Below are 24,168 nucleotides of genomic sequence, written 5' to 3' on the forward strand. Positions count from 1 at the left end.
GCACGGGGGGGGGGAGGTTCTTTATTGGCCTCGTCCTCCCCCCCCCTTCTCTTCCACACTCCACCCAGAAATGATCCAGTGAAACTAGGAGGAGGTGATTCTCCTCCTCCCTCCTGCTGCTGCTCCTGCTGGTCTGGAAGGGACTGCAGGAATCTGCTCCGCTCCGCTCCGAGGCAGGGTCTGGGGAGGGGAGACCGCGCCGCGGAGAGCGGGGGGCGCGGGGTGTGGGTCTCCTGGCGCGCGGCGGGGTGCGTGGGGGGCTGCTCGGTTCCTGACCATGGGGAAGGACCAGGAACTGCTGGAAGCTGCTCGCACTGGGAATGTGGCTCTGGTGGAGAAACTCCTCTCTGGGAGGAAAGGAGGGATCCTGGGCAGTGGATCTGGAGCTATCCCCTTATCCAGCTTACTGAGGTAGGGACATCGTTCCCCATCAGATGCTGGGGATGTTAACCTCTTCTTCCCTATCACCATCATCGCCCCTCTCATCTCCATTTCCATTCCTGCATCCTTCATAGTAACCATAAATCGTTCACTCTCTAGCCAAGTACAAGTGTGCCTGTGTTTAAAGTCACAGGCAGTCATTTTATTAATGTAGTGATACTGAATTGCTTGCCTTCAATGCGTCTGTAAGGTACTTGTTCATTCTGTTACGAGCTGTGGTGCAGAACTTACATTTTTATTGCTGGGCTAACATGCATAATGTACTAATTACACTTCCTTTGATATTTCATCTTCAAATTGCTACTTCTAACCACAGATGGAAGCATTAATCGCAGACAAGGCATTGCATTGTGGAATTCTGTGTAAAAAGCCATAGCTTCACCCCATACCCTCACCCATAGTTGCTACCCTCACTTGCAGAATAAATTAGGCGTGCTGTAGTAATGAGTCTACAAAACAAAGAGAATCTTTTTTGTAAGAGGTCATCGAGGCTGAGGAGGTGTAAAACTTATGGAGCAGGTTAGGGAAGAGCAGCATGACTTCCAAGGCACCTGGATTTACTGGAGTGTAACTGGGTTATTGGCAATGTTGGGTGAAAGGACTTAACTTTAGTCATTATTCATATTTCAGGCAATCCGCAGCATGGCTTTGATGTTAAGTTTCATCATGCTCTTACTCTTAAGTAAGAGCATTATCACATGGGCTTATGACATTTGACAGCGTTCAAACAAGAGAAGGTCTGCAGCAGGCAGTCCAGTGCTGGTGTTCAATACTACACTAGGCATAGCAAAAGAAGACAAAATGAACCAAAACACCATTGACCTAGAACTTGAATAAATTTTGGTTTTGGGTTTTGGTTTGGTTTGGGTTCTTTTTTTTGGAAAGAAAGAAAAGGCCTAGAGAAATGGAACTTGCTTAAATGAAAATATATTTGTGGTTCTATAGCCAGTACCTCCTCGTCAATATATTTATATTATTTCAGTGTTCCCTATCAGAGGAAATTTAGTACAACTGTCCAATTATACCTGTTTAAACTCTATTATAAATTCTTGCTATTTTAAAGCTTGTTTCAGTGATGTAAACAACAACAGTTTGGATAGTCATAGTTTACCAAAGTTCTGTGGTGCCCCAGTTCAATTATTTATTGCGCCATTGTTTAATTGCTAGCCCATTGACCAAAATCAAAACACACCATGTGATTGCATTTGTACTGTACTTGAAAAGGCTGCTTAGCAAGGAGTATGCCAGGCAATTGGTTGAATTTAAAATACGAATCTTAAAATGTGATACCCATTTTTTGTAAGTACAGAAGTAAGTTCACTTCAGTACAATGACTAGCCATTTATAATCCAGTTCTACTGCATGATTTGTGTGGTGTCTTTCTTCAGGGCTAGAGCTTGTGCTATATTCTTACACTGTTACTTCATGTTGTATACAAGTTCTGTATACCCAGAGGAAGTGTATTTGCTTGTGTTTTTCTTTTTTTATTAAACAGCAATGTTTTACTTTGTGTATATGGAATACATTAACCATGTGTTTTGTGTATACAGATGGATCATGACAGTCATTATTTGTTACTCAGAATCTAAGTATTTTAGGTTGTAAACTCAACTGTAGTCTTTTTTTTTTTTTTTCTGGAAGTGCACTTAGCTTAAAGAGAAGTAAAGGAAAGTAAAACGTACTGTTTTATTTATGTTTATTTATCTTAGTAATGTTATAAAGAATGTCTGGCTTCTGTAAACGTAACTCCAAAAATTAAAAGTAGCATACAGCTGCCAGAATATTTCTCATTTTAAAGAAGTTATTTGAATACATCCAAAAAGAATTCAGTAATGGATTGATGCATAAACATTCATAGTCTAACACACTATTGAACATAATGCATTTTAGAGGGAATCTTAATAATTTCATTGACTTCACCATGAATGCTCAAAGTAGAAGGTAGTATGAATTATAGAAAGTGTTTTCAAGAAATAATTATATATACTAGGTACTTTAACATACCTTTTTTTTGGAGATGTTGCATGATCTAAATGATGCCATCAATTATTGATTCAGTCCAGAATGACATGCAAGATTAAGGCTGGATCTATCTTGGTACAGAAACACAGAAACAAAAGAAGGTACTGAAAGGGAGTCATGCTAACATCTTGATCCTGCTTAGGAAATCAACACTTACTGAAAATACCAAAGTTGTAGAAGAGCCATAATTGTATGGTATAAAAGTTTGAATTTGAGGCTGGAGTGGGTTCTGAAGATTTTTTTTTTTAATAGAAAACCAGTTGAAGTAGCTAACTAGTAGAGCTATAGTAGTATTTTTTGCATACAGTTCATTAGACTAAAAACTGCTTTTGAAAGTTATAACAACGAGAAAGCAATAGAAAAAATATAAGGCCATATTTTTCTTTTTTTTATAGAATCTTTAGGAGACATTGTGTTTGACAGTAATTCCTGGTGTTTCATTGATCATCATTATTGCTTAATTCCTAAAATGGTGCCCCAGAACTGTACGTGTCCTGTTGTGGTGAGAAAGGTCCGTGTTGCTTTTGCTTTCTCTTTTTGGCAATGCCATTGCTGGCATTAGGTTGGAAAAGCCCAAGTCTTTCAGCATACAAATGGACTAATACTGTGCCCTATATGTTGGTCTAAGTGTCAGTACACTTTCCCTTTGGATTTCTTCTTAGCGCTGGAGACAACTTAGTTTATGCGACTGAACTCTCCATGCCTTGATGCCTTTTCTTTTGTGGAAATTTGCTTTGCAGTAATTATGTACGTTGTGAATGAAATTTAATATTCATGAATTGAAAAATACACATCGATTGGTATCTGAACCAAGGAACAAACTATCTGAGCTCTGATCTCCTATTTACATTTTTATAACTTTTTTTTCCTGACTCAGTATATTTTATGGTACTTGGGGGAAAAATAGGGCAAGCTTTTTATGGTTGTTTTATAGTTGAACCTATTCATTGATGTTAATTGCAGAGGAAATTATCTAATTTTTAAAGGGCTGACTTCTAACTTGTAAGTCATTATACTAAATTATGACAACAGTTCAGGAAAACAACACTGTTCCAGAAGGCTATTTAAGCACACATACAAATATGTGAATGAATTCTGTGAAGATTTAAACATATGCTTAAAGCAGAGTATGTCTGAAGTGCATAAAAATGGTATATGCTTAATTAAGAGGTCATATGAACCCGAATATCTGTAATAAATACAAGGTAAGACCTCACGCCCAAACTGATTTATCTAAAGCAATGACAACAAATCAGTGATGTTTGACTGTGTAGACCATATAACTTGCTTCAGTTCAAGAGAAGCAATTAAAGGCTCTGGGTCAGTTTGTGGTCCCCTACCTCAGTCTCCATACTTTGCTCTGGAATATAAAGATTATGGGTGAATATACTGAGGGTGAATTTCTCAGATGCAAAAGTTAGCATAAGGCATTGCAACATACTAGAGCAAGTATAATTCTCAGTAAACAAATGGCATAGAGTACTTTAGTTGCTTAAACCTGGGTATTTGTTGGCATTTTAGATGGCCATGAGTTTCTGAGGCATCTGCATGGGCTGATGGACTTCAACAAAGAACAATGCCCTGTGGAGATACAGCTAAATTCTAGGAGGGATACACTCGGACATCTAAAGATGTGTTACGTGTGTATAGGCTACAGGCTCCAACCCAAAGTAGAGCAGGGTTGGGATCTGTTCTTTTACTATGAAATGAGGATATTTTGAGGCACCTCAGAGAACATTCGGAGTTTACAAGACCGAACTGTAAGGGAAGTTTCTTTTCTCTGTCTCATCTGGGATTCCACTTCCTAGAATTGTCACACATTAATACATTAACTATGTTTCATAATAAAAAAAAAATATATTTTTTTAGGTGCGTAATAGATTGCAAAGAGAATTTTCAGATTTTTAAATTATTTCACTTTTTTATATTATTCCAGTATACATATGAAAACTTGAGAGTGAAATCCCTCAGTCCCTCTAACAGAATGTATAATTTAATTCCTGTATCCCAAATCCTTAAATGTACATTAAATGATTTAACACATAAGAAAAGTGTTTCTAACAAAACCGGTATTTTCAATATGATCATCTGCATATACAGAACATTGACCAACCAGTTTTTCATTATTGGATAGAGACAGGCTTAATTTCTTTCAAAGTGTTTTTTAGGGAAAAAAAACTTTGATGGTTTTCCTGTATCTCAGAGACCTTATATCATTTTGCCATATGCAGTCATGTGTGTGACTTCTGCCCTACTAATATGTTACAACCAAAAGAAAAACGGGTTGTTCTTGATTAGATGCTAATTTTTAATCTGTTTAAACTTTATGTGTTAAAAGAGCTTTGGGTTGTTAACAGGAATATGGGATAGAATATGAATTAATGTGAACTGGCACAGAGTAGTAGGGAAGGGTGAGTTGGCCTCTTCTTGCTCTTTGTTGGCTACTGCCATTTAACCTCATGGGAGGGCGGAGCAGCCTGCGTGGAGCTGGTTTTTTTCCCCCTTCTACACTTGGCAGGCTGTGGCAGGGAATGGCTCCATTCTTTGCTTATCCTTCCTTAGTGCAGCTACACCGTGTACAGGCCTGGCCCAAGATATTTCTTCTCTAAAGTATAAGAAACCCGGCAAGCAGATTGTCAGTCTGCGAGATGCAATCTGTTTCCTCATCTGTTTCTCAGAGCAGTGTCTTGCTCGCAGCAAGGCCGCAGTTTAGCCCGATGGCCTCGGTGCGCACTGAGAACCACACAAATCTACTTCTGTCCTTGTTCAGAGCTTTGTGATTCATTCAGCTTCCTGCGCAAAATCAGATCACGCTTAGATATGGCTTGTGGAGCAGAAAATATGTAAAATATTGAAATACTTTATGAAGCTTTAGTTAGAATTTTAACTAAGTTGTTTCCACATTATATTTTAAATAAAAAATGGCTCATCTTATCAACAAATATATATTTTTCATTACAAATAGCATTGTTTAAAGTAAGAGAAACTTTCTTCAGTTGGTTTTATAAAGCAATTGTATTATACAAAGCTTGCAGTAGCAGGGTTCTGGGCTCATATACTTCTGAAGTCACTTGTTTCTATGTTAGAAGGTATGTATTTCAGAAAATGAGTGCAGATAATAAAATGACAAGTATTTGTTACTTATAGGTCAATGGGACATCCAATTAGTCTATGCTTGTTTCTAATTTTAGTTGCACCACTTTTAAGTAATACATGCAGTTTTTTGTACTGATGTCCCAAGCAGAGACCAGCATTCCCAGATTCCCCAATTGCCTTCTTTATCCTGTTAGAGTAAGAAACTTAAGTCTTTTGGGGACATACTTAATTTTTCTTCCTTTTGTCTTCCAGTGTGAAATGCAAATTAATGATCACTACAACTCTTAGTTTATGCTGTTTGGTATCAGTGATAGTTGATTGCTGTCTCGATTCTGCATGTTTGCCCTTTCAAATGTATGAGCTTCTCTTAAAACTTAACCTTTGTTTTGTTATTTTCTACCTTTCTTAGACTTATTTTTATTCTTATTTCTGATAAATGCTTTCGATCAAAGTTTAGACAAAACTTTAGTCTTGGAATTCCTTAGATTTCTTTGAAAGTTTGAAACACAATATACAAAGGTAGAGATATGGGCGGTATTCAGGCCATCTGGTAGAAATCTCATTGTTAAGGGCAAGGCAATTCACAAAGTTTGTGTAACAAATCTTCCCTAGGAGTTCAGCATGATCCTGTCATTTCACAGGTCTGTAGTTAATTTCTATGGATGAACTTCTCTCTTCTCCTTACTCCAGATCTTGTTTTCTGAGTATTGTTCAAATGTACATTCCATTAATTTTCTAAAATGTTAGACCAAATGTAAAAAAATGACCAGCAAGAACTGTAGATCTAGTTTAAAATCTACCGAGGTCATATTATCTGCCTGTAGATGGGATCAAGATATGGGACGTAGCAGTGCTGGGAGGACTGATGGAGTTTATGAAAGAGTCAGGAAGACTAATAAGACAAATTTTACAAACATGTCAAGGAGAAAGTAAGGAAAAACCCCAGAAAGTTGGAGTTTCTGTAACTTAAAAGAATTATTTTAGAATTATTCTAGAATTCTTAGCCACTACATGGCTAGTGTTTAACTCTGCAGAGGACCATGTAAATGCGTTTTGATCATCATCTTGTTTTCCTTCTTGTCTGACATTGATGATTTTAGTAGTTTGGTAATTCAATAGAATTAATGCTGCTTTATACATTTTTAAAATTGATATATGACATTGCTGCTTTTAAGTGGTAGTGTTATAGCAGAACTAATAGTGGAAATAAATGAAGTGAAATGAAGAATGATGTAGTCTGTAAGTCTGCTATCTTGTGACTTGTCAAGGTTGGAAATGTTATGATAAGCAAATACAGATGCTTTTAAGACAAGCATTTTCACAGTCACTGCACTAGTGATCAAGAAGAACATAACCATGTTTCTAAAAATCTACAGGTAGATTCTTTTATTTGCCTCAGTTTCATTTTGTATGGGTATTCATGGATAAACTATGAAGGAATTTCGTATAGCTCTGGGTCATTTTTTTTATTGCCCTGACATAGGCATTAATTGAAGCATCCTATAAACTACTTTAATTTATGCTATTGGTATATAATCCCTAAGGGATACTACAGCGTAGAGTGCAGTTACACTCCCTTTCCTTCAGCGAGCTTAGCCTACTGGCCTGGGAAAGTGACACATACAGGTTCCACAGCTGGAATTCCCTTCTGCCATGGAATTTTTCCGCTGGCCACTTTCAATCAGAGTACACACCCTAATCCTTTTTATTACTTCAGGGTAAAATATTTTGACAACTTTTGATGTTAAATATGTAAGGCATAATAAGCAGTGTTAATTCCTGCCTACTCATGTGACATTTTCATGTGCATGGATCCTTTTGGGAAGTAGGGAATACATTTTGTTTGAACTTTATAACCTTTATGTGAAGGCTTTTATGACTTTTTAATTACTTTTTCCTGATAGTATTTTGAGTATGTTCATTTTGCATTTAAGAGGTGATATAACAACTCTTCTGTACCTGATTTAATGTCTATGAATTTCTAATAATGTACATGTATCTAATATGAGAAAGGTTCTGTGAGATTTAATTCCATGAGGTTGTGCTTCTATTAAAATAATTTTACAGTGTTTCCATTTACTGCACATACATTTTCTAAAGAAAGAAGAAATGCTAAAAATGACATCTTGAGTGCAATTTGGTTCCAATTTAAAACAACCAGTGGTAGCTATGTTTCTATAGGTGTTGATGTCTGCTCTGGGTGTCTAAGTTCCCATTATAGCCAATGGAGATCTAATCAATGCAGTTCGGGAGCACAGAGTGATTCAGCTCACCCCAAAGTAGATATTGAATGATTTTATTTCAAGCTGAACCACATCCCTAATTTAAATATTTTTGTAGGTAAAAATATTTCAGTGAAGAACAAGAAAAGAAAAATTCTAATTGAAGGTGTATATGTATATAAATGCCCACTGCTTGGTGAGGCAGGAGACCTAATGACAAAGCACATGAAAAAGGCAAGGCACTCATTGCCTTTGCTGCCTTGTTTGGTTTTTTTTTTTTTTTCCCGTAAAGTTTGACTTCCCGGGTTCCTGAGCCTACTAGCAAAAATTGTGTGCCAATGAAAAATTATCCACAGGAGGGGAAGATCAGGGGAACACTTAAATTCAAGGGACCAATGTTACTGTGAGGCCACTGTTGTCTTGGGAAGGTCATGTCAAGCATGGGAAGTTTCTGATGACTGGAAAAGGAAAATGTCACACCCATATTCAGAAAGGGCAAGAGGAAGGTTCTGGGGTCATCAGGCTCATCAGTCTAACCTAAGTCCTAGGGAAAGTTATGGAGCATATCCTCATGGAAGTAATTTCCAGGCACACAAAGGACAAGGTGATTGAGAACAGCCAGCATGGATTTACCAAACTCAAGTCGTGCCTGACCAACCTTAATTGCTTTCTACAATGAGATGACTGCCTCTTTGGACAAGGGGAAAACCATGAATCCTTTTAACTGTTAAACTTTGCCTTAGAACAGTCTCTTTCAGTCAAAATGATGAGCTATGGACTGAATAAGAGGATGATGTGTGGAAACTTGGCTGGACTGTATGGCTCTGAGGGTTGTGATCAACAGTACGAAATCCAAGTATTGGTGTCTACCAGGGGGTTTCCTCAGGATTCAAGGGCAATATGGTTGCAATATATCAAGTATAGCAGGTTTGTAGATGATACAAAACTGGGGAGAAACAATTCATAAGAAGAATTGCTATTAGGAGGGACCTAGACAGGCTGGATAAATGCTCTGATTGGAGCCTCGTGAAATTTAGCCAAAGCCGTTGTGAAGTTCTGCAGCTTGGAGTAAATAACTTCTTGCACCACTATGGGCTCTTCTGCTGGAGTTGGACAATGTTTTGTTTTTTTCTTCTTTTTTCTGTCATGTTAGTTGTTACAAAAACATCAATATCATGTTTAGTCTTTGAGTTTACACATTCGTAACTTCGTTCTTCTGTAAGAATCGTGTGATTGGTGTGTGGATTTTTTTCCTATTGCTTCATAGCCTAGACAAGTGCTGAAATAGGTTAAGTTTTAAAGTATTCATATTGTCACAGTATGAGAAGTGTCCAGGAAATAGGTGCCTTTTAGAGAAGGTAAAAAAAAGAACAGTTTTATAAATTAGATTTGGGAATATCTTCTGGAATAGGTGTTTTCCCTCTGCACATTGCATGAATTTCAAACCTTTGTGATGTAACTTTCTAGTGTGTTTGTTACTGGTGGTTCTGAGAATTAACTATGAGTTTAATGTCTTCTGTGTTTACTCGCTGACTTGCCAGGATAATTATTTTTTATTTTTAAATACTACTAGGCATGAGTATTGAATTTGTGTGTCTAGGTTATTTTTGCAGATTAAAACCCGCAACATGTTAATATTAGCAGTTTGACCCCAGAATCTCAATTAAGTCATTGGTGAGGTTTCCTAAAAAACGTAATTTACACTTATTTTTAGTTTACAATTTTCTCGAGTAATTATTTATCCACTTCCATATCCTCCTTGTCAACTGTATAGCTAATTTGTCAGATTATGCTCATAAGTATTTTGCAATCACTGTGCTTCCTGTTTTGTGCACATTTATTGCAGAGCAGTATCTTGCATAACCAAGTGGTCTAATGATTTGCCAGGGATCTTCTCGCATAATGTGCACAAGTAACATTTCAGAGAACCAAATATACTAAATGTAGAAATAAAGCATATGGTATATAGTATATGTATATGTTACAAATCTATTGTTCTCCTGTCACAATAGTTCAATCTATCCCTTCTATTTTTACTTTCATGTAGACTATGTAAGTCTTGATTTCAGAAGGATAAGAGTCATGATATAAGCACAGAATGAAGGCTCTAAAAGAATGGAATAGGCATGTGTTCTGGGAGATGTGGCTAGAACACAGGTGGAGGGAGAGAGACTTAAATAGGGGGATTTGGAATGTTTTGGCAAGCAGGTTCTATATAAAAATCTGAAAAGGCTGGAATGCTAGAAATGGTTGGTAAAGGAAATGGGTATAAAAATGAGACTGGGAATAGGAACTGAGAGTGGTTGACTGTGGAAGTTAACACTGGTGAGGAGCGCCAAGTTTAGGAGACAGCATACAAGGAACAGGGCAAAATGTGTTACATTCAGCAGAAATATAGTTTTCATTCAAATCCTGATATTTCCGTATTTCCTTGGTATGACAAATATTTGTGAAATGCATTTGCAAACTGTCTCATTTTTGTTCAGTGCTGAAATAGACAGAGGTTAATAAAGTGCTATCAGTCATTCTGTTAGTTTAAATGGAACAGGTTGTCGTGATGGATATAGAGATGCTAAATCATATGGTAAAGCTTTGCCAAGAGGACACTACGTGGTGAAATTTCAGGAATTTTAGTTTGCTTTTTATTAATGGTAAAATAAGGTTGTTGGTTGGTGGTGCAGTTTTTATTTGTTTTTATTTAAGACCTTGAGTGTAGGCATTATATTTCTTTTTTAATGACGCAAGCCTGTAGTCTTTTCTTTCACAAGGTCCTTACCTCAGTTGCACCCCAGGATAGACAGTGTTCATTGAATAAGCAGTTATTCAATATTTTTTATCCTTACTATTCAATATTTAGCCCCAAGCCTTATTTACAGCACACAATTCAAACCCTTCTCTAGAAAAAGAATGATTAATTTTTCTCCTGAGCTTTTCAGTGGTGTTTATCACTATAGTATCCAACGGCTTCACAACATTAATGAGTTTCCTGTCACAGTACTTCTGTGACTGAGTAAGGGTGTTAATGTCCTCAGTTCACAAATGCTAACTGAAGCAGTTAGATGATGGTAAGATGTATCCACTGACTTGGTGTTTCTAACTGGTGACTACAAGGAGCTCATTTTTCACACTATTAATATAGTTTGTGTAAAAACATAGGAATGGCTCCTCTTGGTCAGAATGAAGGTCCATCTAGCCAAGTACTCTTCTCCAGTAGCGACTGTGAGTTAAGAGGCTGGTCTTAGAAGAGTATAATAGCAAAGCAAGCATACAGTAAGTAATACTTCCTCCAGTGTACTCTCACAGCTTTCAACAATTTATAGCAGCTTTCCGAGTCAGATGTATTGTCTTGTATTTAATAGCTCCAGTGGATTTTTCTTCCATGCATTTGTTCAATTGGTCTTTGAAGCAATGCAAATTTTAAGCATTCATAACATCTCACAGCAAGGGTTTCACATGTTAATGCAGTATTATGTGAAAAGCATTCTCTATAAATTAAGTAGCATTTTATACGTTCAAATGTGTAAAAGATCTGTTCAGATGTTCAGAGGTTTGTTTCTGGAGTACAGACATGGATAGAATCCAGTTCTGTGGTGCAGCATTAAACTGCTGTTCCTGTTCTTAATTTGTTTTAGTAAATACTTGATTTAGTAAATACCAGTGCACCTTTTAATACCTTTGATTTTGGAAATGAAAAGAGTTCTCATTCAGTTATCCCCATTATAGGGCACAGGCCTTCAACTGGTCTAAGATCGGCATTCATTGCACAGGGAAAAATAATATGGAATCAATTAATTATTAAGGCTAATACCTACGTGTAAGTAGTATGACTTAGTGCCAGCACCTTAATCCTTGCCTTTACAACCTCAATATTTTTAATGCATCTTTCTGTATGTATTTCTGTACATATTTCCACAGAAAAAAAAAAAATATATATATTTTTCAATAGAAAAAAATATTTCTTTTGAGGATTTAGATATAGACTACCTGTGTGTTGGTGAACAGAACATACTGAATTTGAAGATGCCTCTACTAATTTACAAAAAATACCACTCCTGATGTTTATCCCATATCCTTATAAAAATGATGTGGGATTAGGGGAACTGGACGATATTTCTTTTTTTCATTTCTTTTTTTTTTCTTTTTTTTTTCTTATTTTTCTTTTTGGTGAGTGATGATATGCATTTGGACAAGATTCACGTTATATTGCCTGAAACAGCAAAGCTGAGGCAAGGAAAATCAAACTTTAATTGTTGTTAAGTAATTTGTGAAGATGGAAATGAAAGAGCTGTGTGTAGGGGAAGGATGTTACTTTCCTCTCTTTTGTGGGAAACCATTATTGAGGAAAGAGCAAGGACATTCCCCAGTGATTAAATGTTTCCTCTTATATGTCATGCCCTAGAAAGATAGTTTGAGGCATAAATAGGATGGGTATCAATTCTCCACTTAAACTGGCAAATCAGAGTTGATAAATTACTTCAGGAGTAAGCTTTACAGTTGATGAAGCCAGTCCTGGTCAGTGGTACTTACCATGCTGGTACTGCTTAACAAAAAAAAGGGAGAAACTTTAGCATTTGGCCTCCATATCTTTGTCATTCAGGCAAGAATAAGTGAAAGAAAGGTAAAAGGTAAAACAAAAAGTTCATTATACACTTGCAGGCCCAAGAATTTTGACATAATCATAGAATCAGAGAATAGTTTGGGTTGGAAGGGACCTTTAAAGGTCATCTAGTCCAACCCCTCTGCCATGAGCAGGGACATCTTCAACTACATCAGGTTGCTCAGACCCCCTCCAACCTGACCTTGAATGTTTCCAGGGATGGGGCATCTACCACCTCTCTGGGCAACCTGGGCCAGTGTTTCACCACCGTCATTGCAAAAAAATTCTTCCTTATATCTAGTCTAAATCTTCCCTTTTTTAGTTTAAAGGCATTACCCTTTGTCCTATCTCAACAGGCCCTGCTAAAAAGTTTGTCCCTGTCTTTCTTACATGCCCCCTTTAAGTACAGGAAGGCTGCAATATGGTCTCCCCAGAGCCTTCTCTTTTCCAGGCTGAACAACCCCAACTCTCTCAGCCTTTCCTCACAGGAGAGGTGTTCCATCCCTCTGACCATTTTTGTCACCCTCCTCTGGACCCACCTAAACAGGTCCATGTCTTTCCTGTGCTGAGGGCTTCAGAGCTGGACACATTACTCCAGGTGAGGTCTCACCAGAGCAGAGGGGCAGAATCACCTCCCTTGACCTGCTGGCCATGTTTCTTTTGATGCAGCCCAGGATACAGTTGGCCTTCTGGGCTGGGAGCTCACATTGCCGGCTCATTTCCAGCTTTTCATCCACCAGTACCCCCAAGTCCTTTTCAGCAGGGCTGCTCTCAATCCCTTCATGCCCCAGCCTGTATTGATACAGGGGGTTGCCCCGACCCAGTTGCAGGGCCTTGCACTTGGCCTTGTTGAACCTCATGAGGTTTACATGAGCCCACTTCTCAAGCTTGTCCTGGTGGACAATAATGCCATTGTTTGAGGGCACACCCATCCCATGTGATCTGAAGGAGAATATATGGGATTGATTTGGAGCTGCCTATAACAATCTAAAAATATTAATACTTGATTGTGACGTTATTGTGGTAGTACTTTTGTGCACTTAGTGAATTATGGTGAAGATTATCAGAAATGCAACCTAGAAAGAGGATTTGGATCCAAATGCAGACTTTGCAGAAAATCCTGGAGAAACAATGAGAGATACTTAGTGTAATGCCATTGTTTGATCTCTTCTAAATCCCAAGAAACTGATTTTGGGGAGCAGGTTCAGGCTTGGGCTTCAGCTGGTTTAGAGGTGGACTATTGAGAGAGAGGGAGCAGAGTCGTGAGAAATGGAGTGAGAATCAGAACCTCACAGGCTAGGGTTCCTTTAGTCGCCACTCATTATGATCTGGATCACATATGTCTGTTATTTTAAAAAATATACTGCTCAAAAGGCAAATTTACTTTGAAGAGATAGAAGCATGTACTTAAAAAGCACCCACCTTAATGCTTTCGTCAATTCAAGGATTAAAGAGGCAAATGTTTCATCGAGTTAAAGTTCCAGATGTTCGGCCAAGTGATCTGTATGTGTATTTTACACCTGTTTTTACATCTAACAAGCCATTGCTTAATGAGTTGCCCCTAAAGAATAGCAGTTTATTTTGGGATATTTGCTTTTCCACCCCAAGTGTGCAGAGTTCCAAAATCTTAAGATGGAAGCCTATTGCACTAGATTTGAAACTATTGGAATCTTTTGTTCTTTGGTCTTTTTTCTTCTTTTTTTTAAATATTTAAATATATCTTTTAAATAAAGGTAATAATTTAAACCAAGTAAATTTTTGCTGAAAGGAAAGATCTGAGAATTTATATAATTAAAGGGCTGTATTCAACAAGAGACAAAAAATTGTTAGATTTCAGAAACACTTCTGAGGTGTTAACTTGTGAAAAAAAGACTCAGCCATGCTGAAATGAGAACATTTTCTTTTCATGCTGTATTTTCCCTTGTTGAATGTGTCTCATACAATTGGAAGAAGAATCTTTGGCTTGTATTGCTCACTGACTCAAACTAGACCAGTGACTTCTTCAGTTAGTGTTTAGGAATGTTTTATTTGGTTGAATTTTTTAATGCTGTTTCTCACAAAATACTAGCTACTCATGGCTAAACAAAATTGAGCCACTTTGTGATGTGACTCTTTTACAATGAGAGATGCTGAAACAGATTTTCTGTTGTTTAGGGTTGTATAATGGAAGAATATGCTTTTTGTTGTTTTCAAAACATGCTTGAAGTTGACTTTAATCATATGGTCTCTTCACTCTTTGGATCATACTTGAGGGTATAGAAGAACTCCGAGACCTAGACCCTTAGCAGCAGTTATGATGAGGTATCCTTGCCACAGGAATCATTTAAGTGCTCTGAAACTCTGTAAGAGTTATACAGGTATAAATGTCAGAAAAGGACTAACAGCAACAGAAATCTTGTGATGTATTTCCAATGCGTAAATAGTTGTCCTGGTTTCAGCTGGGATAGAGTTAATTTTCTTCCTAGTAGCAGCTGTGTTTTAGATTTTGTATGAGAATTATGTTGATAACCCATATTGGTTTGATTGTTCCTAACTAGTGTTTGTATTAAGTCAAGGACTTTTTCAGCTTCCCATAGAAGCTGAGAGGGAGCATAAACAGGAGAAGCTGGTTAAAGGAATATTCCATGCCATAGTTGTCATGCTCAGTATATAAATGGGGGATGGCTGGGGGGCAGGAATCCACAATCGCTGCTCAGGCTGGGCTGGGCAATTGATCATCAGGTGGTCAGAGCAATTGTATTGCATCACTTTATTTTGTATATTCTTTTACCATTATTTTTGTTTTCCCTTTTCCATTAATGTTCTATTAAATTGTCTTTATTTCAACCCCCAAGTTTTTTCCCTCCTTTTCCTCCCTTTTCTCCCTCTACTGGGGGCAGGGGTGTGGGGAGTGAATGGGTGCATGGTGCTAGTTGTTGGCTGGGGTTAAACCATGACAATAATTTTTGCCACAAAATGATCTCTTGCAATATTTGCTTCTCCTGCTCTTGCTTTAAAGCTCACCTGGTTGTAACAGGGCATGGACTAAGGAAGTAAGTTTTGAGAAAAGCAAGTGAGGTTGCGAAGAAATGTCTGCTTTTTAAACAGCCAAGGGAGCATCCTCTCTGTTAGGCGGCCTAGTTCAGTAGACAACCTCCAGGGAATAAACCAGCTAATTATGATAGCTGGTAGAGACAGAGCTTTCTTTTCCTTCCCTCAATAACTGAGTATTGTTTTCATAGAATTTTTTCTCCTCATCATCCCTCCTTTTCCCAGGATAACTGTTTTTCTCCCCTTCCTCTCTCTCACTGTGACACCCAGCTTGAAAAGAGAGAAAAAATTAGAAAGTTAAGAATCCTGAAGTTCCTTATGCTAACCTTGAAAAAGAGGACCTTGCTGCAGATATTTACCCCAATGCCAGGGAGTCCAGTGTGAAAAAATTGAAGATCTAAGTTAATACTTTTGGAGAATGCATTAAGGTATTCTAGGCACTAGAATTCGACAATGGCATGGAAAAGTAGAGCATAATCAGGGCAAAATTCATTGGGAAGCTTGAAAGAACAGATGCAGTGCTGGGCAAAAGTGGTAACATCAGAGATACAGGCTTGATTTGGGAAGTGGAGGATGATAACTTCTTTGAGAGAGAGGAAGAGATCCACTTTCAGAACCTTCCTCAAAGACTGATGAAAACTAAGAAGTGGCAAATAAATTTATTTGGAGAGTGACAAGAAAATACACACAAGTAGCTGGATGTTGTCTGGTCTTTGCCCAACAGACCTGTAGCATACGTGAATGAATCTGCCTAGCTACTTGGGAAAACGCCAAAACCAAAACCATCAGCTCTGAAAAAAGGCAGAAGGAAGGAGCTGAGTCCTTTTGTGGTATTTCTGTTTAAATATGTTCTTGGGTTAAAAAAACTCAGGAGAGAATGAGACAGCAGGCCTCAGGATTACTCTTTAAAGGATGGAGCCAGAGTGTCTAGACCTGTTTGGAAGGAAGTATACTACTTTGGCTAGTCTTCAATTCATAGTAGCTCATTACTCAAATCTCTTTTGAAAAAATAACTTTCTGAAATGACACAAGATGTCACCATTTCTGGATAAGTTCCCAATAAATTCTAAAGAGGAATTAAGAACAATTATTCCACAAGGTCATCTCATAGTGCACATCTCTCTCCAAGTTTCGCTTGACTTGTGAGATGCTGTGGCATTGTTAGTAGTTTCAGCAACTGTTATGCAGCATGCATTGTTACAGTCTTCTGAGATTCTTGGAAAAGTCCAGAATATAGCTGAGAACTTTTTGAGAAGAATGAACCTTTTGGCAAAACTGACAATTCATTATATTCCTGAAAATTATCTTCAGTTATTTTTGGGTCTTTGGGGATTTCCTTTCTCAGCTCCATAGAAAACAATTTGTATACCAGATTCATTTCAGACTATTGCACTACCACACTTATTGGGCATCATATGAGCCTCCTATAAAGGATATGAAACTCTGGAAAGGATTACTTTATTTTCACTGTAACTAAAAAGCAGATGCTTTCAAAGCAGTTGGATTGACACTCACACAGGGAGTTGTTAGGAACTATTTAAATGAGTGCAGATTTATCAGAGCAGTGAAGGGGGCTGTCCTATCTGTGTTAGCACTGCTCACTGCATTCTTCTAATCATATGCAATTTTAGTCACACGGCCTAACGTTCAGATCATCACGCGCAGATGCACTGTAGTTTTGATGACAAATCTCCCTTTGCAACTCTGTTAGGCCTCATTAGTGTTCATCTAACCATACAGAACTTGACAATAATATAAATGATTAAATTTTTTTTTCATTTAAAGTTGGTATTTAAAAGACTCTTGTTTAATTGATGAAGAATTATTTTCTTTCTAAAATTGTTTTCAGTTTAGTTTTGATGGGCATCATGCAAAGAGATTTAGCTAGATTTGAAAATGCTGAAAAACCAGTAAACAAACACATTAGACTAAGATTAGTGCTTTGTGACCTACCTTAAAATTTGTCAGAAAAGGAAACAATGGCCTGACTAACTTCGCATTTGTCTCTTAATTTGGTATTGTGTTGCTGTGCTGAAGTTGGCCATATGTAATACAGTATCTGATTTATTTTTTCCATCATATTGAAGTGATTGTTTGATTTTTGAACAGATTTTTTGGTCAGTAAGCATATATGCTCTGAGTACTAATTACTGTACCCAAAGAGAAGTTTGACATGCATCCCTTAAAACTGATTCTCAAGCTTAAGCTGTGATCATTTATCTTTAGCATAACAGCTAAGATTTGTACAGCTAAACTTTAATTCACATTCCAAGTGAACAAAATGTCTTTTGGCTAACAGCAATGTACTCTATAACGACACTGAACATATTTATGATACTGTATGACTGAGTGTTACTGGTCCCATTTCTGCTAAATATTACACATCTCAAATTCTGTTAGTGCTTTAATCATTAGATTCTCTTTTCCAATTGAAACCCAACTATCAAGTTGGGTTTATGTGTTTCACTATTAATCAATAGTGAGCTAGCCTATCAGTTTCTCAAAAGGTCAGTATTTTCCACTACAGCTTAAAAACTTAAATGTAAATAATTGTTCTCTTTATTGTCACACTTTTTTTCTGTTTAGGGATGTTGTTTAAATTCTAATGAGACAGGGCTTGGTATCACCATCCTCCAGAAAATACTGCAAGTAGGAGAAAACATACTGAAGAGATTTTGCAAATAAATTTGAGTGGTGTCTTGCCTTTAGAGAAAACCTTGAAAAATCTGGAAGTGAGTGCCGTCACAGTGTCCTGGTTCTGGCAGGGATGGGGTTAATTATCCCAAGGAGCTGGCAGGGGACACAGGTATTCCATCCCATGTGGGCCATGCCCAGGCTTTGGGGAGGGGGAGCTGGCTGGGGGGCAGGAAGTCTGCTCTGAGTGGGCTGCAGCAGTCCGGGTCCGGTCGGTGACCTGCGGCACTGTAATCGCATTCATATATTCCTTTATCAGTGTTATTGTTACTGTTTTCTCTTCCCTTTGCTGTTCTGTTAAACTGCCTTTGTCTCAACCTATGAGTTTTGCCTTTTTCTTCTGATTTTCTCCATGGCTGTGGGGGTTAAGCGAGCAACCGCATAGTACTTTGTTGCCGGCTGAGGCGAAACCACAACACACAGTTAGGTAGCTATGTGTCCATTTTGTAGAGCTGTGCTTCAGAGGAAAGAGCAAGTTCCTCTCCCTAAAGGCACACATTCCTCAAATGATACAATGACTTTGAAGGTTCATGTCCTTTTCTCTCCATCCCTATCTTTTTTTCAAGGAAATAGAGGTGTCTGCCTGTAGGTATGCATGAATGTGTGACATAGTCATGAAGGGCAGCTAATCCTACTGAAACGTAGTAAAATTAAAGTGGATAAAGATTTCTTTTTTTCCTAAAGCCACCTTTAATGAAGAAATACCAGCGTTTTCCCTTGAACTGCACTAGTTTTTCTGGTGCTTGTAGTGATACAAGTTTCTCAGCATAGGAATGACATGAAGTGTAAGAGAATCCAAAACAGTAGTTAAGCTGATAATCATATCACTCACCTCTGATGTGGAGACTCAGGTTCAAGCCTCTGGTCTGTCATTATCCTGAGAAGGTTCTCTAACCACTGGTTTACCCAACACACACTTTTCCCCCGGTCCAAAGATTATATATAGTTACATAAACATATTGAAATCATTTCAAAAAGACTTAAAAACAAAACTTACAAGCATTATTGGTCAGGACACTTGCTTGGAAAACAGAACGATGATAAAGGGGGACTTTAATCTTACCATCATAATCCAGCAGTCTTAAGTTTCATTCTGTTCTTTCCTTTTTAAAAAAGTAGAAACAAACAAAAAACCCCCACCCATTTCAGAATGAATCTTAGTTTAAGTTTCACATAGAAAAGTGGAATTATCAAAGACCCGAAAAGTAGAATTATCAAAGACCCAAAAAGTGGAAGTGAAACAGTTTACTGGATTGTAAAGGCAATATGTTGCAAAGTAAGGGACTGTTCTGTTTGTACTATATTGAATCCTTTCTAAACTACACTTCTCAACTCCATTATTTTTGTGTGGTGGCTCTTTTTGAATGAGTAAGAAATGTGTTAGAGCATTGATGGTAGTTTCAGAAATATTAGCACTGTGTGAAGTGGTCTTTCAGTTTTCTCTATGTTGTGGACTTCAAAGAAGTACAAATCGGAACTTCTCAAAGTATTGTGACTATATTTTTAGAGACTTAGCAACAACTACACAATTATGCATCTATCAGTCGAAGGTTTGACTTGTTTGGGCACTGAACAAGATTTAAAACTGTTCCCTTTTCAGATGGGTATCATCAGTCCGTTCTTGGCCATGGTGAAGTTTTATATTTGTACAATAATTTTCATCTACTGAAGTAATTTCTGTTCATATATGACTTCTAGCTGAACTGTTTGGGGAAATTCATTAATACATTACATTACTGAAATATATCAATTTAGAGTGTAGATGTGTCTCTTAAGGGATGTTGGCTGAATATGAGCCAGCCACCTTCTTGCCCAGGTGGCCAAGAAGGCCAATAGCATCCTGGCCTGTATCAGAAATAGTGTGGTGAACAGGACTAGGGAAGTGAGATTCCCCCTGTACTTGGCACTGGTGAGGCCGCAGCTTGAGTACTGTGTTCAGTTTTGGACTCCTCACTACAAGAAAGACATTGAGATTCTGGAACGAGTCCAGAGAAGGGCAACAAAGCTGGTGAAGGGTCTAGAGAACAAGTCTTATGAGGAGCAGCTGAGAGAACTGGGGTTGTTCTGGAGAAAAGGAGGCTTAAGGGAGACCTTATCGCTCTCTACAACTACCTGAAAGGAGTTTGTAAAGAGATGGGGGTTGATCTCTTCTCCTAAGTAACAAGTGAGGGGACAAGAGGAAACGGCCTCAAGTTATGCCAGGGGAGGTTTAGATTGGATATTAGGAAAAATTTCTTCAGTGAAATAGTTATCAAGCATTGGAACAGGCTGCCCAGGGAAGTGGTGGTATCGCCATCTGGAGGTATTTAAAAGACACGTAGACGTGGTGCTTAAAGACATGGTTTAGTGGTGGTTTTGGCGGTGTTAGGTTGATGGTTGGACTAGATGATTTTACAGGTCCCTTTCAACATAGACTATTCTATGATTCTATCTCCTTTTCTTTATCTCCCTTTCCCCCACCTCTCTCTTTCTCTGTCCACCTCTCTCTCCTCTCCCTGTTTCCCCTCCCTGCCTCTTCCTGCCTCTCTCTCCATCAATCTATCTTTCCATCTACCTCTCCTGCTCTCCACCTCCCCCCTCCATCCACATCTCTCTCTGCCTCCCTTGTTTTCCCACTCTCTACCAGTTTCATAAAGAGAATCACCTGAAACAAAACAAAACAAAAAAGAACACAAATCAGGAAGCATTGCCTGTTGAGCTGGAAACAGATGGAAGGATATAGTGACAAAATTAAATAGTCTGAAAAGAGAGAAGTTAATGTCTTTGTTTAGAAAAAAAATGGTGTTCCTCCCTGAGGATTAGCCAATGACAAGCACGATTAGACTAAAACAGGGCAAGTCACCCATAATCCCATCCAACATAAAAATGGTAAAGAGTGAAATAGAGAAGATAAGTTTTACTCAGAATATGGAAATCTGCTTGGGTTGTATACTCTTTTCTATGAACTGCGACTTACCATAATAAGAATAGCAAATATCCTAAAGAATTGCTGGAGTATTTGACTGTGATTATACTTAAGTTCATGAAGGAATAAAAGCCTGTGGAGAAATACCCGATAGGAACGTGAAGTACTTCAGACATTTAAGGAAAGAGCTTAAGATGAGCATGTCTGTTATATTTTCAGAGATAATTTAGATGACAGCTACCAGTGAAAAGAAAAAAAAGTGTGACTAGGGATTACTGGCAGTAAAGAGAGAAAAGTTTTAGATTCACAAACATTTGACTGACTTTGGTCATATTACTAGATTGTGTTAGATGGGTATCACATGTTCAGAAATATCTTTCTTTTTAATGCATTGTAAACAAAAGAACTTAGTGCTCAGGTGCTTCAGATTTACAATGGAGTTGCTTTGGAATAAGCATGAAGAATAAGATAATTAAAGTAATGATTTGTATAGAAAGCAAAAAGAGTGGGGAAAAGTACAGTGACTGGCTAATTTAGTTGTTTATAACAAACCTGGGGAGATGGTATTGTTAAAAACATAAGTATGGATAAGCATATTCTATTTAGAAGAGTTATGAAGAGAAGATATGGAAGGAAAGTTCTTTACAGTCATTTTGCAATTGTCTTGAGAAAGAAGTAATTCATGTAAATGGGTAAAATGCTGTCTTGCAAAGATCGAGGTCATGTACTCCTACACTCCACTTCCTAAGCCTAAGATCTTTCAGAAAAAGATCTTCAGTCTACACACAGAGCCATAGAAGTAGAGAGAGCACATTTAGGGTCTCACAGACCCAGAAACATTGGGAAGCACGGTGAAGTAATGCTCCCCTATATTGTCTTTGGATGACTGTCTGTGTCAAGGTCAACAGAGCCAGCTAATAATCTATATATGGCTCTGCTTAAATTCACATACACAGAGAAATGACACCCAGCCTAAATCTACACAGATCAAGCTTGCATCTAGCAGGACTTCTTAGCTCAGATTCATCGACATGCAAATGTGACTACTATTCTTCCAGATCGTTGCTGCTTTTCAAGCATTATAACTGCATGCAGTTGGCTAAGAAGTGCTATTAGATCCAAACTGGCTTTATGCAGACAGTTCCTGTGTCTCAGTACCCATGTTTGTCTACATATAGTCTGCCCATGAACTGTGGCGTACGGACTGTATGTTGACGGCATGTTGTGTGTACCACTGAATGTTGTGCATTATCACATGGTATTCTGATAAAATTCACTCCCCTTTCATAGTACAAGATGAATGATGCTCCTTTAGCCAGTTGCTATTTAGTATTTTATTTCCTCATTGATAGTGTGGTCTTATGCCTTTAGTGCACATTATGAGATGTTTCTATAAAGAGAATTATTTTCTTCACATGCTTCTAAATAGAGTTTTGCAAACATAATGCATTTATTTTCAAAACAACTTTGTTTGATGACAGGCTGTTATTACTCCATTTTAAAAATGGATCTGTGAAGCCCTGAGGCATTAAGGTCAATGTTACTGGGTAATTTTAGATGTGTAGTTCAAAACACCTAAAACTTGATTTCTGATTTTGCAGAATATTTGTCCTCACATGCCATTTAAAAGTGCAAAGCACAATTTCCTCTGACTACCAGGTCAACTGCTAATAGCGCTTTTACAGTCAAAACTCAGGATATGAAGTTGGGCATCCTGAAAATTACATGCTTAGTGATCATTCTGGCAGAGTTGGATTTAAGAGACTTTCCTACTTTCAAAGAAACCTCTGTGGTAGAAAAAGTCTGCGTCTCTAGGGTAGCATTGCACTACCCTGCATATGAATTTCTTCTTCTTCCCCTTGCAGACCTCTAGTTCATTCAGAGTATATTCCCCTTTCTGTTTACCTTTACATTCAACAGGTTCTGTTGCTACAGAATCGTGACCTACCTTTAGAGTAGGTTACATATACAGGCTGAGGCAGGTTTACTGAGGAAAATAAATGCATGCAACTAACAGATCGTGGAATCAAAGATTATGCATACATAAGCAGGAATTGAATTAAGATCATAAAGTCTTATTTGTGCTATTTTTTTACTTTCCAGTATGACTTGTTATAATATTTTGAGATAATTGTATCTATGTAATTTCCTTTTTTTTTTTTTTTTTTTTTTTTGTAAAACCTAACATTAGAAATTCCACTGTTTGTGGTATCAACACTCGTGTACATTAGACCTGTGCAATTTTTGCTTCACAGCTGACCAGCTGCATGGTAACAGCTCATGGGGCCAAGAGCCTGAGTATTCATGGCCAAAGTCGTCATCTTTTAGGCCTGATCAAGCTTGCAAGCCACTAACTACATGAACCAGATGTGGGTCAATAACAGAGATGGCTGCACAGAACTCCGTGTGCTTTAGTGGAATGCTTGGTAAGAGTAGCCAGTGGTCATGTACGTTATTTATTTTGCCGAAACTGTTGCTGACATTTCCTTGGTTATCATGGGATTCAGTTTAGGAAGATGTGTTCTTGCAGAGTGTCTAACAAATGTTTCTTCTCACTCAATGAAAATTCAACTCTTCTACTCTGTCCAACTGTCGTCTTAGCTTTAGTCTTTACTTCAAATATCTTGTGGATCTTTGTGTCCTTTCACAGCTCTTAGTCTTACCCTGGAGGCTGATGCTTCCAGTATATTTACACAGCTATTTTCATTCTTTCAACTCCCCCTCTCCAAATTTCTGGCCTTGCCTGTGCTAGTTCAGTCCTCTTTTCTGTCTTCTCATTTAATTTTATTTTAGTATCCAGTGAATTTCCCTTCATTTGCTCACTCACATTTCCTGCCCTCAGAAATCCCATATTTTCTCCTATGACTCTAGATCTCCTATCTTAGAATTCTTTAGTCTGAGGTAGCTCTCTGACGTATATTCCAACTCAAATAAAGCAGTTGTAGTCGTAAGCAAAGTAAAATGTGATTTTACACTAGACAGTGGAGGTAATGCTTAAGAATAAGCAGTGTTGCTAGGGTATTTTCTAAAGAAAGAACATCCCTGGATCTGTTTTTTACTGATAGGCCGTAACTTTTCAGCATGCTTTGTACAGGAGACCATGTTTTATTTAATTCTGCATGGTAGGATGAACAGATTTGTAGAGTGCATTAGTGCATGAA

The 24,168-nt window shown here is 37.9% G+C and overlaps 1 protein-coding gene across 1 annotated transcript in view; it reads left to right on the plus strand.

The window, feature by feature from the left end:
• Positions 1-277: 277 nt before the first annotated feature.
• ANKS1B (ankyrin repeat and sterile alpha motif domain containing 1B) overlaps positions 278-24,168 on the plus strand; it is a 456,808-nt gene continuing 432,917 nt past the window's right edge. The window contains exon 1 of the mRNA XM_009882636.1: positions 278-411. Within this exon, the coding sequence (XP_009880938.1) occupies positions 278-411 (134 nt within the window). The remainder of the gene's footprint in view (positions 412-24,168) is intronic.

The sequence above is a fragment of the Charadrius vociferus genome, unplaced genomic scaffold (genome assembly GCF_000708025.1).
Source record: "Charadrius vociferus isolate BGI_N301 unplaced genomic scaffold, ASM70802v2 scaffold72, whole genome shotgun sequence".
Classification (NCBI taxonomy): Eukaryota; Metazoa; Chordata; class Aves; order Charadriiformes; family Charadriidae; genus Charadrius; species Charadrius vociferus.